Source organism: Mustela lutreola, chromosome 7, assembly GCF_030435805.1.
Source record: "Mustela lutreola isolate mMusLut2 chromosome 7, mMusLut2.pri, whole genome shotgun sequence".
NCBI classification, from domain to species: domain Eukaryota; kingdom Metazoa; phylum Chordata; class Mammalia; order Carnivora; family Mustelidae; genus Mustela; species Mustela lutreola.
In genome coordinates, this window is record NC_081296.1 from 91666451 (window position 1) to 91681268 (window position 14818).

The following is a 14818-nucleotide window of genomic DNA, read 5'->3' on the forward strand; positions in this document are numbered from 1 at the left end:
AATCTATAGCATTGAAAGTTTGGAAACAACATAAATGTCCATCAGAAAGGAAATGACTGTCCAATAGGTAGAATATGACATGACTATAAAATTACTAATATGGAGACTTTTTTAATGACATGGAAAATACTCAAGACAATGCTAAGTGAAAAAGCAGATACAAAACTGAAAATATAGGGCACCTGGGTGGCTCAGTGGGTTAAAACCTCTGCCTTCGGCTCAGGTCATGGTCCCAGGGTCCTGGGATGGAGCCCCACATCAGGCTTTCTGCTCATCGGGGAGCCTGCTTCCCCTCTTTCTCTCTCTGTCTGCCTCTCTGCCTACTTGTGATCTCTGTCAGATAAATAAAATCTTTTTTAAAAAACTGAAAATATGGGGTACCTGGGTGGCTCAGTGGGTTAAAGCTTCTGCCTTCTGCTCAGGTCATAATCCCAGGGTCCTGGGATGGAGCCCCACATCGGGCTCTCTGCTCAGTGGGGAGCCTGCTTCCTCCTCTCTCTCTCTGCCTACTTGTGATCTGTCTGTCAAATAAACAAATAAAAATATCTTTTAAAAAAACTGAAAATATGTTTCTTAATAAAACTCTGGAAAAAAATTGTGTATAAAATGTAATTAGAAAAAGATGAAAAAATTCTCCAAAATTGTGGTTATATCTGCAAAGTGGAATTACAGGTGATTTTAATTTTCTTCTTTATATTTTGCTTATATCTCCTTTACAAAAAGCATATATTGCTTTTACAATTAAAACAATAAAAAATGGGACGCCTGGGTGGCTCAGTGGGTTAAAGCCTCTGCCTTCGGCATAGGTCATGATCCTGGGGTCCTGGGATCGAGACCCACATTGGGCTCTCTGCTCCGCAGGGAGCCTGCTCCCTCCTCTCTCTCTGCCTGCCTCTCTGCCTGCTTGTGATCTCTGTCAAATAAAATCTTTAAAATAAATAAATAAATAAATAAAACAAAAACTAAGTTGTTTTTAAAAAAATGAAGAAAATCTAGTGTACCAATTATAAACTAACAAAACAAATTAAGATGTATATGTAGGAATAGAAACTCCTTGAAAAGAAGGGCTTTTTACAAAAAGCTATCTTTATGCTCTACAATGGCACAGAATAAATATTTGTTGGTTTTTAAATTTTTATGTTCATATTATAAAATGTTTTCTTTTGGTAGTCGAAGAGTTATCTGATCCCATGATTCTGACTATCATTTATTTGGTTAGTCACCTGTGTCCCTGCCTATAACCTGTGTCTTTTCTGAAATACTAATCTCGAATTCATATATACTCAAATTCAAACTACTCAAATTTAATATATGCAAAACTGAAACTTGTCAACTTTGCCCTCCTTTCTCCCAAACCTCATCTTCCTCCTTCATCTGATATCTTTATTGATAATGCTACTATCTGTCCTGTTTTTTCAATCCAGAAACTCAAATCATCTTACATCTTCTCCTCTTTTTCCTCTTTTGTCCTGTTACCAAGACCTGATGATTCTACTTCCTAAATATTTCTTGATTTAGTCATGTTCTCTCCATTACCACAACCTGTATTTGGGCTCAGGTTTTCACCATTTCTAACTAGAGGTGCTAGAAATGGCAGCGGTTTCCTCCCCATCCCCACTCTTAGTAGGATTTAAGTATATTTTCATATACTACTTATATGTTGACATACTTATATATATTGTCTTTCATGTATTTTATTCCTATGTGCTATATCATATCCTAATTTTTTGCTGCAAACAACTTGACAACAAAAAGACTTTTAAGCAGAGCTATTTATGTTTTCTACAAAATTAATCTGTTTCCTTTTCTATTACTTATGTTCTTTTTCTTTTTAGTCTTTTCCTTATTTGCACCCCCACATAAATATGGATATGTTGTGTATGTTTTTCCTCTGCAAAGAAAAATTCAACATGTCCTAGTGCATTGATGGGTCCCCACAAGCATCTGCATTTGTTGAAAAAAATTGAAATTGAAAAAAAAAATTCTGGGTGGTCTAAATTAAAACTGTTCTTGGAAACTTTCTTTTATATAATAATTTCATGAAAAGTGAAGCCACTTGCTTGAAGAACTATTTTCCTCCTATGTTCTCACAGCCCTGTCCAAAGAACAATGAAATGTTTGATTACCATAAATTTTTTTTTTTTACATTCAGCAAAGAAGAGAGATGTAAGAAATATTGCCAAAATTATGTTTAAAAAACAGTACTTTCTCAGTAGGAGCTTGTTTCAGTGACAGTCTTACCATTGTTTTTTAAGTTTACAAAAATGTATTCAGTTCCTCCACGCAGGGCTTGTATGTTTGTATCATCAAAGGGACAGAGTGTGCTTGTTTTGAGGAAGCACTATGATAGAATGGGAAACTCAGTGAATTATTTAAAGGATTTGGGTTCTAGTTCTAGTCCCTCTCAGCATCAGTTTTCTCATTTGTAAAATCAGGGTAACAGTTTTGTACAATTCAGGCTTTTGTAAAATTCAGGAAATAATACACTGTTTTCAGTCATGATCTTTAGAATTAGATAGCTCTGAATTAGAAATTCGGAATTTACTTGCTCTGGGATCTGTGACATACTGTTTAATCTCTCTGAGCCTCATTCTCCCCATACATAAACTACAACCATAATTGTGATAATTAGGTGAGAAATGGTATTGAAAGTTACTTCTATAATGACTGCCATAATGTACAACATTCTTTTTCTTTCCTTCATACATTTGTAATAGAGCAATTTGTGTAATTGTTTAAAGATTTGCTCTCTCACTAGACTACAAACTCCCACAGGAGAAAGACCATATAGCTTGTGTTTAAAGCTCTATCCCAATCTTCTTGCTAAGTGCCCATTATAAAATGTGCTCAATAAATATTTGTTGAATGGAAGAATGGTTGTTAAGTTCCCATTTCTTTCTCTTGTACAGGCAGTCAGTAAATGGCAAATGAATGAAATAATTTTAGAAAATAAAAAATGTAACATATCATTAGTAATCATTATACGTCTGGCATACCACAAAAAGGAAGCATCATTGTAAAACACACTGGCATAAGAGTAATTTCCATCTAACATGCCCAGCCCACTGCCTCATTTTCTTTTCCCAATGTTGTAAATACTAAAATCCTTTGAAAGCATAAATTCTCCCCTCTGAAGACGTATTTATTATGAAAAGAAAACCGCAGAAAGTTCTCTTTGTGATATGGCTTGTGAAAACTAGAATTTAAAACTTGAGTTTAAAATCATGAGCATCCCAAGAAGTATAGGTTATCATCAGTCTCCCAAATGTGAACATGTTACATTACTACTTTTTAGACTTCGTTAATTCAAATTTGAGATTTTTAAAATTAATAGATCAATTTTTAATAGATTTTCTTTCTATAGATCAGTTTCAGGTTTACAGCAAAACTAAAAGGAAGGTACAGAGATGTCCCATGTTTTCCTTGACCCTACACATGCACAGCCTCCTCCAACATCAACATCTCCCACCAGAGTGGGACATTTGTTGTAACTGATGAACCTACATTGACATATTATTGTCAACTAAATTCCATAGATTATTCAGATTTTCTTAATTTTTATCAATTTTTCCTTTCCATGATCTTATCCAGGATACCTAGTTACATTCAGCTATCCTTTCCCCTTAAGCCCCTCTTGGCTGTGATAGTTTCTCACATTTTAAAAAAGATTTTATTTATTTGACAGAGGGAAAGAGATAGCGAGAGATGGAATACAAGCAAGGGGAGTGCGAGAGGGAGAAGCAGGCTTCCTGCTGAGCAGGGAGCCTGATGCAGGGCTCAATCCCAGGACCCTGGGATCATGACCTGAGCCAAAGGCGGATGCTTAACACCTGAGCCGCCCAGGTGCCTCAGTTTCTCACATTTTGCTGGTTTTTATGACCTCAAGAGTTCTGAGAAGTGGTCAGGTTTATTGAAGGATGCCTCTCTATTGAAATTCGTCTGAATTTTTTCTCATGATTAGACTAAAGTTGTAGGTTTTAGGGAGAAAGATCACAGAGTCTAAGTGTCATTTTCATCATATTAATGGTACATACTATCAGTGTGATATATCACTGTTAATGATGACCTAACCATCTCGCTGAAGTATAGTTTATTAGGTGTCTTCCATTGTAGAAAAAAAAAGTTTTGGTTTACCTTTTCCATACCACACTCTTCAATTCAATTAATTAACATATAGTGTGTTATTGGTTTCAGAGGTGGAGTTCAGTGATTCATCAGTCTTATATAATACCCAGTGCTCATTACATCATGTGCTCTCCTTAATGTCTATCACCCCATTCCCCCACACCCCTCCCCTCCAGCTACCCTACGACCCAGCCATTGCCCTACTAAGTATCTACCCCAAAGATACAAATGTAGTGATTTGGAGCACCTGCCCCCCAATGTTTATAGCAGCAATGTCCACAAAAGCCAAACTATGGAAAGAGCCCAGATGTCCATCGACAGATTATATATATGTATATAGATCTATATATATATAATGGAATATTACTCAGCCAGGAAAAAATAAAATCTTGCCATTTGCAATAATGTGGGTGGAACTAGAGGGTATTATGCTAAGTGAATTAAGTCAATCAGAAAAAGCCAATTATATGATCTCACTCATATGTGGAATTTAAGAAACAAAACAGAGGATCATAGAGGAAGGGAGGGAAAAGTAAAAGAAGACGGAATCAGAGAGGGAGATAAACCATTAGAGACTCTTAATCATAGGCAACAAACAAGGTTGCTGGAGGGGCCTGCTTCTCCCTCTCCTTCTGTCTGCCGCTTCTCCTGCTTGTACTCTCACTCCCTCAAATAAATAAAATCTTGAAAAAAAATAAATAAAACGTTTACCTTGATTTGAGTAGTAGCTGTTAGTCATAGCCTCTGGTGTTCTGCCGTTGTTTTTCCAGCTGTCAGCATCTGGCCAGTGTCAATCAGTAGGGACATGGTTTGTGGATTGTACATTGATGTCTAGCTCCACCAAGTGGTAACAATTGGAATTAAGTTTGGCCGGATCTGTTCATTAAAAACGAGTAAACACAAGGAACATAAGGGTGAGTCAGAGTCTTAAAAAAAAAAAAAAAAAAAAAAAAAGGACTTCTAACTGCATTTATACATCTACTTTATTTTAGAAAAAAGATTAAATTGAAAATTAGACAAATGGAAGATTTAATATCGTCCTCCTCTCTTCAGGATATACTCCCTGGTTACCCACGCCCCACTGTGGAGAATAGTGACCTCGAGAAATCCTTACGCATAAGGCCCAAAAGACAAATACAGCAATATTCACTGAGGTAACCGGTTTTATTTTTATTTTTACTTTTTTAATATTTTATTTATTTGAGGGGCGAGCTGCCTTTGGCTCAGGTCATGACCTCTGGGTCCTGGGTTCGAGCCCCGCAACTCTCTCCCTGCTCAGCGGGGAGTCTGCTCCCCCCCTGTCCCCGCCTGCCCCTCTGCCTGCTTGTGACCTTTCTCTTTCTGTCAAATAAATAAATAAAATCTTTTTTTTAAAGATTTTTAAAAAAAGATTTTATTTATTTGAGAGACAGAGTGAGCGAGCGAGAGAGGGCACAAGCGGGAGGTTGGGCAAAGGGGGCAGCAGGGAGCCCAAGGCAGACACTTCACGAACCGCCCAGAAGCCCTGTGGCAACTGTTTTTACTAACAAAATAATTTTGAAGCAATTTAAATGTCCATTAACAGGTAAATGATAAATTTTAAAATATTCCTTCAATGGAATATGTGTAGGCAATGGAATACCTTATAGCAGGTTAAGATAACTGGATTAGAGCTTGCTGTATCCCAGTGAATAAATCTCACAATATTGATGAGGAAAAAGGAAGTAGTAGGACGATTTGCAGTATATTACTTTAAAATATAAGCACTTTAAAACACATTAAATAATCCTGGGCACCTGGGTGGCTTGGTGGGTTAAACCTCTTCCTTTGGCTCAGGTCATGATCTCAGGGTCCTGGGATTGAGCCCAGCAGCAGGGTCTCTGCTCAGCAGGGAGCCTGCCTCTTCGTCTCTCTCTCTCTCTCTCTCTCTCTGCCTGCCTCTCTGCCTACTTGTGATCTCACTCTGCCAAATAAATAAATAAAATCTTTTAAAAAAGTTAAATAATCCTATATATTATTTACAGATACATACACATGCAAAAATAGTATGCACTCATGGATGGCTGTCTACATTAACAAAGTTAGGATAATGGTTATTTTGGAAAGGGAGCAGAGATTTGGGATTGAGGAGTGGCCTGGAACAAATGTGCTAAAATGTAGGATTAGAGAATGCTTAGAGATGAGTACCGTGTTATACATGTAATATGCCGAATAACTTACTATGCGTTTAAAATTACAATGTAATGTTAAAATAGTCAATAAAAAGATTATATTTATTTAATTTTAATAAAGACTTTATTTATTTATTTGACAGAGAGAGAGCTAGAGAGGAAACACAAGCAGGGGAAGTGGAAGAAGGAGAAGCAGGCTTCCCGCTGAGCAGAGAGCCTGAGCTGGGGCTCGATCCCAGGACCCTGGGATCACGACCTAAGCTGAAGTGAGATGCTTAACGACTGAGCCACCCAGGTGCCCCTCAATAAAAAGATTTTAAAGATTTTTATTTATTTGAGAGAGAGAGACTGCAAACTGGGAGAAGAGAGAGGGACAAGTGCAGTGTGTACTGAGCGCAGAATCTGACACGGGGCTCAATCTCCTGACCCTAAAAATCAGGACATGAGCTGTAATCAAGAGGTGGATACTTAACCGACTGAGCCACCCAGGCACCCCACAGTGAAAAGATTTTTAAAAGTTACCCCAAAGAAGATATAGGAGGGGGGCGCCTGGGTGGCTCAGTGGGTTAAGGCCTCTGCCTTCGGCTCAGGTCATGATCCCAGCATCCTGGGATCAAGACCCACATCGGACTCTCTGCTCAGCGGGGAGCCTGTTTCCTCCTCTCTCTCTGCCTGCCTCTCTGCCTACTTGTGATCTCTGTCTGTCAAATAAATAAATAAAATCTTAAAAAAAAAAAAGAAGATATAGGAGGAAAACTAGAAGGATAAAGCCAAAATTATTTTATGTTTACTCTATACCAGAGGAAACTCAATAGGAAATGGAGTGGTATAAAATTATCCACTTGAATGCTAAAATGACCAAAAATTATGATAGGCATTCTATTGGAGAGAATGAGCTAAGAGCTAAAATCTTCAAAAAACAAGGGAGAGTGACCTTGAGGGTATGCAGATGATTGTTACAAATAGAGATACTATTTGGTATCCCGGTGACAAGCTGGGGGTTTTTAGGGAGGAGAGAAGGATCATTTGGAAGGAACAAGGAGGACAAAGAACATACCTACTCCATGACAAGGCTCAGTGGGAGCAGGGGTGCAAAGGAAGCAGGGTCCTAGGGGAACCCCCTGCTTCCTTTAGAACAAGAAAGCTAAGGGTCTATTCAGAGGAGAGGATGAAGATACAGTAATTTTTATTGATGACAATAAGTAAATAAGTATGAAAGGATTAATGAAAAGTAAAACTTAGGATGGATCTGATGATTACATAAAGGCCTATGTAAAATGCAAATTGCTACCTAAATGTAAAATATCGTTGTTACCTCTTTAACTGCTTTGATTGTGGAAAAGCTCATTCTGCTTTCCTAGTTTGCTTTACATTAATTTGTATTTTCTAAATGGACAATATTCTTTTTTTTTTTTTTTTTTTTTTTTTTAAGATTTTATTTATTTACTTGAGAGAGAGACAGTGAGAGAGAGCATGAATGAGGAGAAGGTCAGAGAGAGAAGCAGACTCCCCATGGAGCTGGGAGTCCGATGCGGGACTCGATCCCGGGACTCCAGGATCATGACCTGAGCCGAAGGCAGTCGTCCAACCAACTGAGCCACCCAGGCGTCCCTAAATGGACAATATTCTTGTTCAGCCTTATTAATTTTTGTTTCTTATGGTTCCTCTTATATTCCCTACACCTCTTTTCTAAAATTTGTTTGGGGTGTGGGGAGAGAAACTCTCCTTTTAAGTAAAACACTATCATATAACTATAATTGCATAATGTCCTATTATTCTGGCTGTCTTAAACACAAATGTAACAATGACCGGAACTTTAGAGCGGGAGGAAAACTTAAAGATAACATAATGCAACCTTTTCATTTTACAATTGACCAGAGATAATGTGGTTTGCCAAATTTAACTGGTTGGTGACTAGCAGAACCGGGGCTAGAATCCATGTCTCCTCTCCTTTGGTTTCCTCAACATGTCTCCTCAACTTTGGTTTCTTTCTTTGGACAGCAGAAACAGAAAGTACCTGCTAGAGGGGCACTCTGCTGGTGGTTAAGCACCAGCAGATGCTGGTTTTGATGGCCGACTCCAAAGTCAAACCCTAAGTCTGTTACTTATTAGCTGTGTGACCTTGGCCATGTAATCTAACTGCTCTGTGCCTCAGTTCCCTCCTCTACAAAACGGAAGGCATCTCCTTCATAAAGTTGTTATAATGATTATATGAATTAACGCATGGAAAGAGTGACCACAAATCTGAGTTACTGTTTCTACTTAACACACACTCTCTTAGCTGTTGATATAAGAGATGAACAGAAGCCAGGGATTTTTTTTAAATTTTATTTTTTAAAGTAATATCTACACCTGGCATGCGGCTCAAACTCACAACCCCAAGATCAAGCATTGCCTGCTCTACCTCCTCAGCCAGTCAGGTGCCCCAGCAGAGGCCAGGGATTTTACCCACAGATGTTTGTTTGTTTAAAGATTTTATTTATTTATTTGACAGAGAGAAATCACAAGTAGTTGGAGAGGCAGGCAGAGAGAGAGAGAAGGAAGCAGGCTCCCTGCTGAGCAGAGAGCCCAATGCGGGACTCTATCCCAGGACCCTGAGATCATGACCTGAGCTGAAGGCAGTGGCTTAACCCACTGAGCCACCCAGGTGCCCTTACCCACAGATGTTTTCGTTTGGTCTGGGGTTTAAGAAACCAAACCAAACCAAACCACCACCACCAACAACAACAACAACAAAAACAAACATGCCTGAGAACATGTTTACAAATCTGGATAGATCACATAGAGGATCTAAATACCTAGTCTCTCTCAAAAACTGGAAGGTCCAACAACTAAGCCAGAATTCTAATGTAATAGCAATCGGTTGGAGCTAAGATGGCTGCCCCCTTTATTTATTTATTTATTTAAGATTTTATTTATTTATTTGACAGAGAGAGATCACAAGTAGGCAGAGAGGCAGGCAGAGAGAGAGGAAGGGAAGCAGGCTCCCTGCTGAGCAGAGAGCCCGATGCGGGACTTGATCCCAGGACCCTGAGATCATGACCTGAGCCGAAGGCAGCGGCTTAACCCACTGAGCCACCCAGGCACCCATGGCTGCCCCCTTTAATCCACACCACTCACATAAGGTGTATATGTGTACCAGCACCCTTCTAGTTTCCATCACAACTTTACCCGCCTTTACTGTATGTCTTTGAAATAGGACCCCAGACCAAGACAGTCTCTGCTCTCAAGGAACTCACAATCCCATAGGTGAGATGCATCTGCTAAAAAATTCACAATATGATAGAAAACAAATACAAAGTTGCAGAATACAAAGTACAGCAGCAGTCTGGAGGGTTGGTGATGCATGTTGTCAAGAAAGTGGATTTGAAAAAGAAAAGGAGTGGAAGAGGATGCAGAGAGAGCAGAGAGAACAGGATGTGCAAAGACATTGGAATGGGAAACAGTTTGTGTTTAGCAACTGAAGAGTTCAGTTTTGGAGAATATAGTAAGAGAAGTAGGCTGACACTAGATAATAAAAGTCTCTTAATTTGGATTTTACCCTGTAGAAATGGGTAGAACTTGAAATGGTTTCTGTCATTAAATTCTAAATTGAGGGACACCTGGGTGGCTCAGTGAGTTAAGCCTCTGCCTTCAGCTCAGGTCATGATCTCAGGGTCCTGGGATTGAGCCCCTCATCAGGCTTTCTGCTCAGCAGGGAGCCTGCTTCCCCCTCTCTCTCTGCCTGCCTCTCTGCCTACTTGTGACCTCTCTCTCTCTGTGCCAAATAAATAAATAAAAATCTTTAAAAAAATTCTAAATCGAACTTTAATGTAATTATGCCAGGATACCCTTACCATTCTCCTTCAAATGTCTTGGACATGGTTGGAGAAATAAATGCTGTACAATCCACAGTATTCTATAAAATATTTCAATAGCAAATTGCCACTGCAAGAAGAATCTCTGTCTTCTGAAGAGTGGTGAAAACACAGTTTTTAGATTTGTCTGCAAATTAAATGTCCTTATTTGCAAAGTGGGAATAATAATAGTATCTACTTCAGGACTATTAAACTGAGAATTAAACTCACTATGACTAATGTAAAGAGCTTACCGGGGTAAAAGTAGTCAATGATGAATTATGATTATGATATTTATTGAGTCTACCTTGTCTATTTTACCTATAATTGAGAAGATATAACATTTAATTGAGTCAGATATGTATTTTTCATTGAAAACTGAAGTTAAGGGGACCTGGGTGGCCCTGTTGTTGGTTATGTGTCTGCCTTCAGTTCCTGTCATAATCCCAGGGTCCTGGGATCTGTCCCCTACTGGGTTCCCTGCTCAGCAAGGAGTCTGCTTCTCCTTCTGCCCCTGACCCCTGCTCGTGCTCTCTCTCAAAAATAAATAAATAAAATCTTAGAAAAGGAAACTGAAGTTAAATCAAGCCTGGTGGCTTCCATCTGCATGCTGTATGTAGTAAAAAATGAATGCAAAACAATATCAAATGAAAATGTCAAGATAAAACTTCCTTCCCTTCCATATTATTGGTTGCAAATGTTTCAAGAACGACTTAAAGATTTTTGTGCAACCTGCTGCAAATTATCGACTGTAGTTACTAATTAAATATAATAGGTTATTAGCGGTAATAAATGTCCTTAGGTATAAGAGAAATTTTCCAGTTCCTCCAGGCTCAACGAGGAGGAACACCCTCAGGCAAAAGACCTTTTCACATCTGACAGTAACATCTTGGGATAGCCAGGGAGCTCGGGCAATCACTTGGCGGGAAAAGAATAAATACAGACCAAATTCACACAATCTGTTTCTGTTTTAGTTTATAAACTGCGAACGAGTCTGTCAATTGTTGTGCCTTGTGGGACTTGAAGTCCACAAGCAAGAAGTGACCGGGGTTGTTGCAGCTTGGAAGGCGGCAGCCCCTGCAGGTCTGAGTAGTAAGGACTACGACTACCGACACGCATTGCAAGGCCGCGCCGTAATTACGGGCAACCAACCATCCCCGAGCAGGGCAAGCCCCACCCCCCCGGCTCGAAGGACGGCCTCCACCAATGGCAGAGCTCCCAGCGCAGAGCCTGCGGGTTAGGTTGTGAGGCTCGGGCCGGGGGCGGGGAGGAGCTGAGGGGGTTCAGAACGCGCTCGGCCGCTGGGTGGGTCGGGGCGTTTGGCGCGCCCTTCATTGAAGCGGCGGTGGCTGGGCTGGGCACCGGGAGTGGGAAGCGACGGCGCGGCTGGAAAATGCCAGTCCATTCCCGAGGGGATAAGAAGGAGACAAACCATCACGATGAGATGGAGGTGGACTACGCTGAAAACGAGGGGAGCAGCTCGGAGGACGAGGACACGGAAAGCTCGTCGGTCTCCGAGGATGGAGATAGCTCAGGTGTGCAACCCTCTGGGGCCGGGACCCTGAGCCCTCGCGCTGGGCTCACGACAGGCCGCTCTCCGCACGCCGGGCAGCTGCGTCCTGCTGGGAGTGCGGGGCGGGGAGAGAGGGAAGGGGCGGAGACTGGCTCCCGGCCCTCGGCAGCACCGGGACTGGTCGTGGGGAGCTGCTTGGCTCCAGGCGGGTCCCTGCTGGCGGGGCGGGACCGGGCGCGGGCCTGGGCTTGCCCAGCTCCGGGACGCTGTGCTGTCCTGTTCGCGGTCGGACCCGCCCCGGGACCTCCGGGCAGCGCTGGGGGCTGTGGACCAAAGCCGGGAATACCCCGCAGCTTTTTGGGAGACCTTGGAAATGCCTCTTGGCCCCAGACCACCGACTTCTTTTCTTATTTTTATCTTTCCAGCCCTTCTCAACCTGGGCGGGTTGTCAGGGCCGAGGTTAGTTAGATTTGAGCCTGTTCTTGGCTGGTTTAGAATTTGTTAATCTCAGTTTCCGAGTCAGCCTGTCAGTCAGCTCTTGACATCAGTGCTCAGGCGGGGGCTGACTTGGAGCTGTCCCATTTACGGCATCTGTCTGAACTTTGCAAGACTGAGAAGATCCCAAGATTAGGGGTGATTTTGGGTCTTCATATGCTTTTAAATTCGTTGATTTGGAGCAGCTCTGAAATTTTCCAAATCTTTTCTTCCCTGCAATCTTTAATAATTTTGGGCTTTTTCAGGTTTTTGGGGTCGGAAGGCCGACTAACATCATGGGTCAATTTTGCAAACATTTAGGATGGTTATTAAAAAAAGAAATGGAATATGTGATTGCCTGGGTTCTTTTTCTTTTTTCCATGTGATGAGGATGAAACTTGAACTTCTTTGTCTTGGCCTGATTTTGGTCATGTAAAGCAAGCATTTGATGACAGTCTGTTAATGCCCTGACACCCTCTTTTTCAGGTTCCTCTTTCAAAACAAATCTCCATGGAAGTATGTAATTTCAATCAATAAGTTAGTCATTCCCCAAATAGACATTTATGAGTGATTTCCTTGAGCTGCACTGGGCACCACTCAGTTTTGAGGTATAAAAAAATAGTTATGATCTGATTTCAATTAAACAGCTGTCATAAATTAGTACTTGATACTCAAACTACCAAATGAATACTTAACTGTAAACAATGCTATAGTATTTTCAGAGGCAGAGGAAATCTTTCAGAATAGGGTGGTCAGCAAAGTCTAGTTGAAAAAAGTGGGATTATTTTAATTAACTTGAAGAATGGCTAGAATTTGGATTGGGGTCATATGTTGGCTTGAGAGGAATATAAGAAAAAGTGCAACACCTAGAGTTTAAGGCTTATTCAAAAGAGTGAGAAACCAGTTTTGGTGGGAGAAGGATTTGACCTGGAAAAGAAAAAGAAGATATAGATGTGAAAGATTTTGAAGAAAAGCACAGAACAGGATTGATATATGCAAGTTTAGGAATGAAGGTAAAAGAGGAAAACCTCAGATACAAGGAGAATGGTAATAGCATGCATAGAAATAGAAAAGTGAAAGATTTTAGATGAAGACGAAAGTTAAGAGTATTTCAGACATGTTGCTTTTGAGGTGATGGTGGTATATTTAAGTCAGTGTCAACTGACAGATGGAAATGTGGCATTGGAACCTGCCTGGGATAGGAAGCATAATTTGGAGGTCACCTGCCTAGCCATTGAAGTAGGTGAGATTTCAAAAGTAAGCAACGAGAACATCTGGGATGTACGTGAATACATTTTCTAGATCTGTAAAAACACTTCATCTTCAAGTGTTCTTTGTTTTTTTGATGGGATATAGGATCTCACAAAATGACATTAATTTGTTAAAATTCTCCCTAATTTTTATGCTTTTGTGATTATTGATTTTTTAAAAAATATTTTTGACAACTCTCAGACAAACAGAGATCACAAGTAGGCAGAAAGGCAGGTAGAAAGAGAGAGGGGGAAGCAGGCTCCCAGCTGAGCAGAGAGCCTGATGCGATGCGAGTCTTGATCCCAGGACCTGAGATCATGACCTGAGCCGAAGGCAGAGGCTTAACCCACTGAGCCACCCAGGTGCCCTGATTTTTCATTGATTTTTATTCCATCCCAGAAAATAATGGACAACTTAATTTTGAAGAAGGTAATAATAATTTGAACTACAAAAGTCAAGTTTTTTAAATGCAAAGACATTATTTAAATAAATTATGCGGTTTGCTTCTTGTGAAAGCATTTCTTTTCTGCCATATCTTTATGTTAAACTTCCATAGTTTTATTCTTCCCAAACCTTGGTACTAAGCAGGTCCTGAAGCTATAAAACAAAACAAAACAAAACACTCTACAATCCAGAGATACTGGGAAGTGAGTCATCTTGAGGGACCAAGTTTTAAATAGCCAAAGAGTAAGCTATTAAGAGCCAGAAATAATTTTAATCTGTTTGAGGAAAGTTAAAAGAAAAAATGAACCCTATAGTTTCTTGCTGTATGGTAACTGCACACAATTTAACTCTTTCTCATAGTTGACGTTTATTTGATGCAGATCAAGAGGCAGATCATCTTGTGCTTCACTTATTTTGAAGTGTTGAATATATGTAATGTAAAAATAGAAGATATGGAAAATAGGAGAGAGCTGGTAATTAACAGTTGCTTTCTTTCAAAAGTTTGCTTGTTTTTCTCTTCATATTCCTTTTTCTCATTTACTGACAGTAATTTGGGGAGAGGGAACAATGAGAATATGAGTAGGAGACCAAGATATCTTGTGGTAAACAGAATGAAATTAGTTTTCTTTTTATTTGATTGGCAAGTCAGTCACATAAGCATTTCTGAAAGAAGAATTCCAAAAGTGTTTTTGAGCAGTGTCCTTTCATGGACATAATCATTTAGGTGCTTAAGTTCTATTGAGTTGATGGAAAATAAACCAAAAGTGGTAATTTTTTTTTAAAAGATTTTATTTTTTTATTTGACAGAGAGAGATCACAAGTAGGCAGAGAGGCAGGCAGAGAGAGAGAGAGAGAGGAAGAAGCAGGCTCCCTGCCGAGCAGAGAGCCGGATGCGGGACTCGATCCCCAGAACCCTGAGATCATGACCTAAGCTGAAGGCAGAGGCTTAACCCACTGAGCCACCCAGGCGCCCCCGAAAGTGGTTTAATTACTTCATATAGTATAGCTTGATGTCAGCCCTTTAA

The 14818-nt window shown here is 40.3% G+C and overlaps 1 protein-coding gene across 3 annotated transcripts in view; it reads left to right on the top strand.

Moving 5' to 3' along the window:
- The first annotated feature begins 11322 nt into the window (after window positions 1-11322).
- BRMS1L (BRMS1 like transcriptional repressor) overlaps window positions 11323-14818 on the top strand; it is a 32416-nt gene continuing 28920 nt past the window's right edge. Inside the window, exon 1 of one of the 3 annotated variants that reach the window (XM_059181922.1) lies at window positions 11323-11646. In XM_059181922.1, the coding sequence (XP_059037905.1) occupies window positions 11505-11646 (142 nt within the window). In that variant the 5' untranslated portion in view covers window positions 11323-11504. Of the gene's footprint in view, window positions 11647-14163; window positions 14267-14818 lie in introns of those variants that run through there. The other 2 variants (XM_059181923.1, XM_059181924.1) reach the window with 2 other exon arrangements.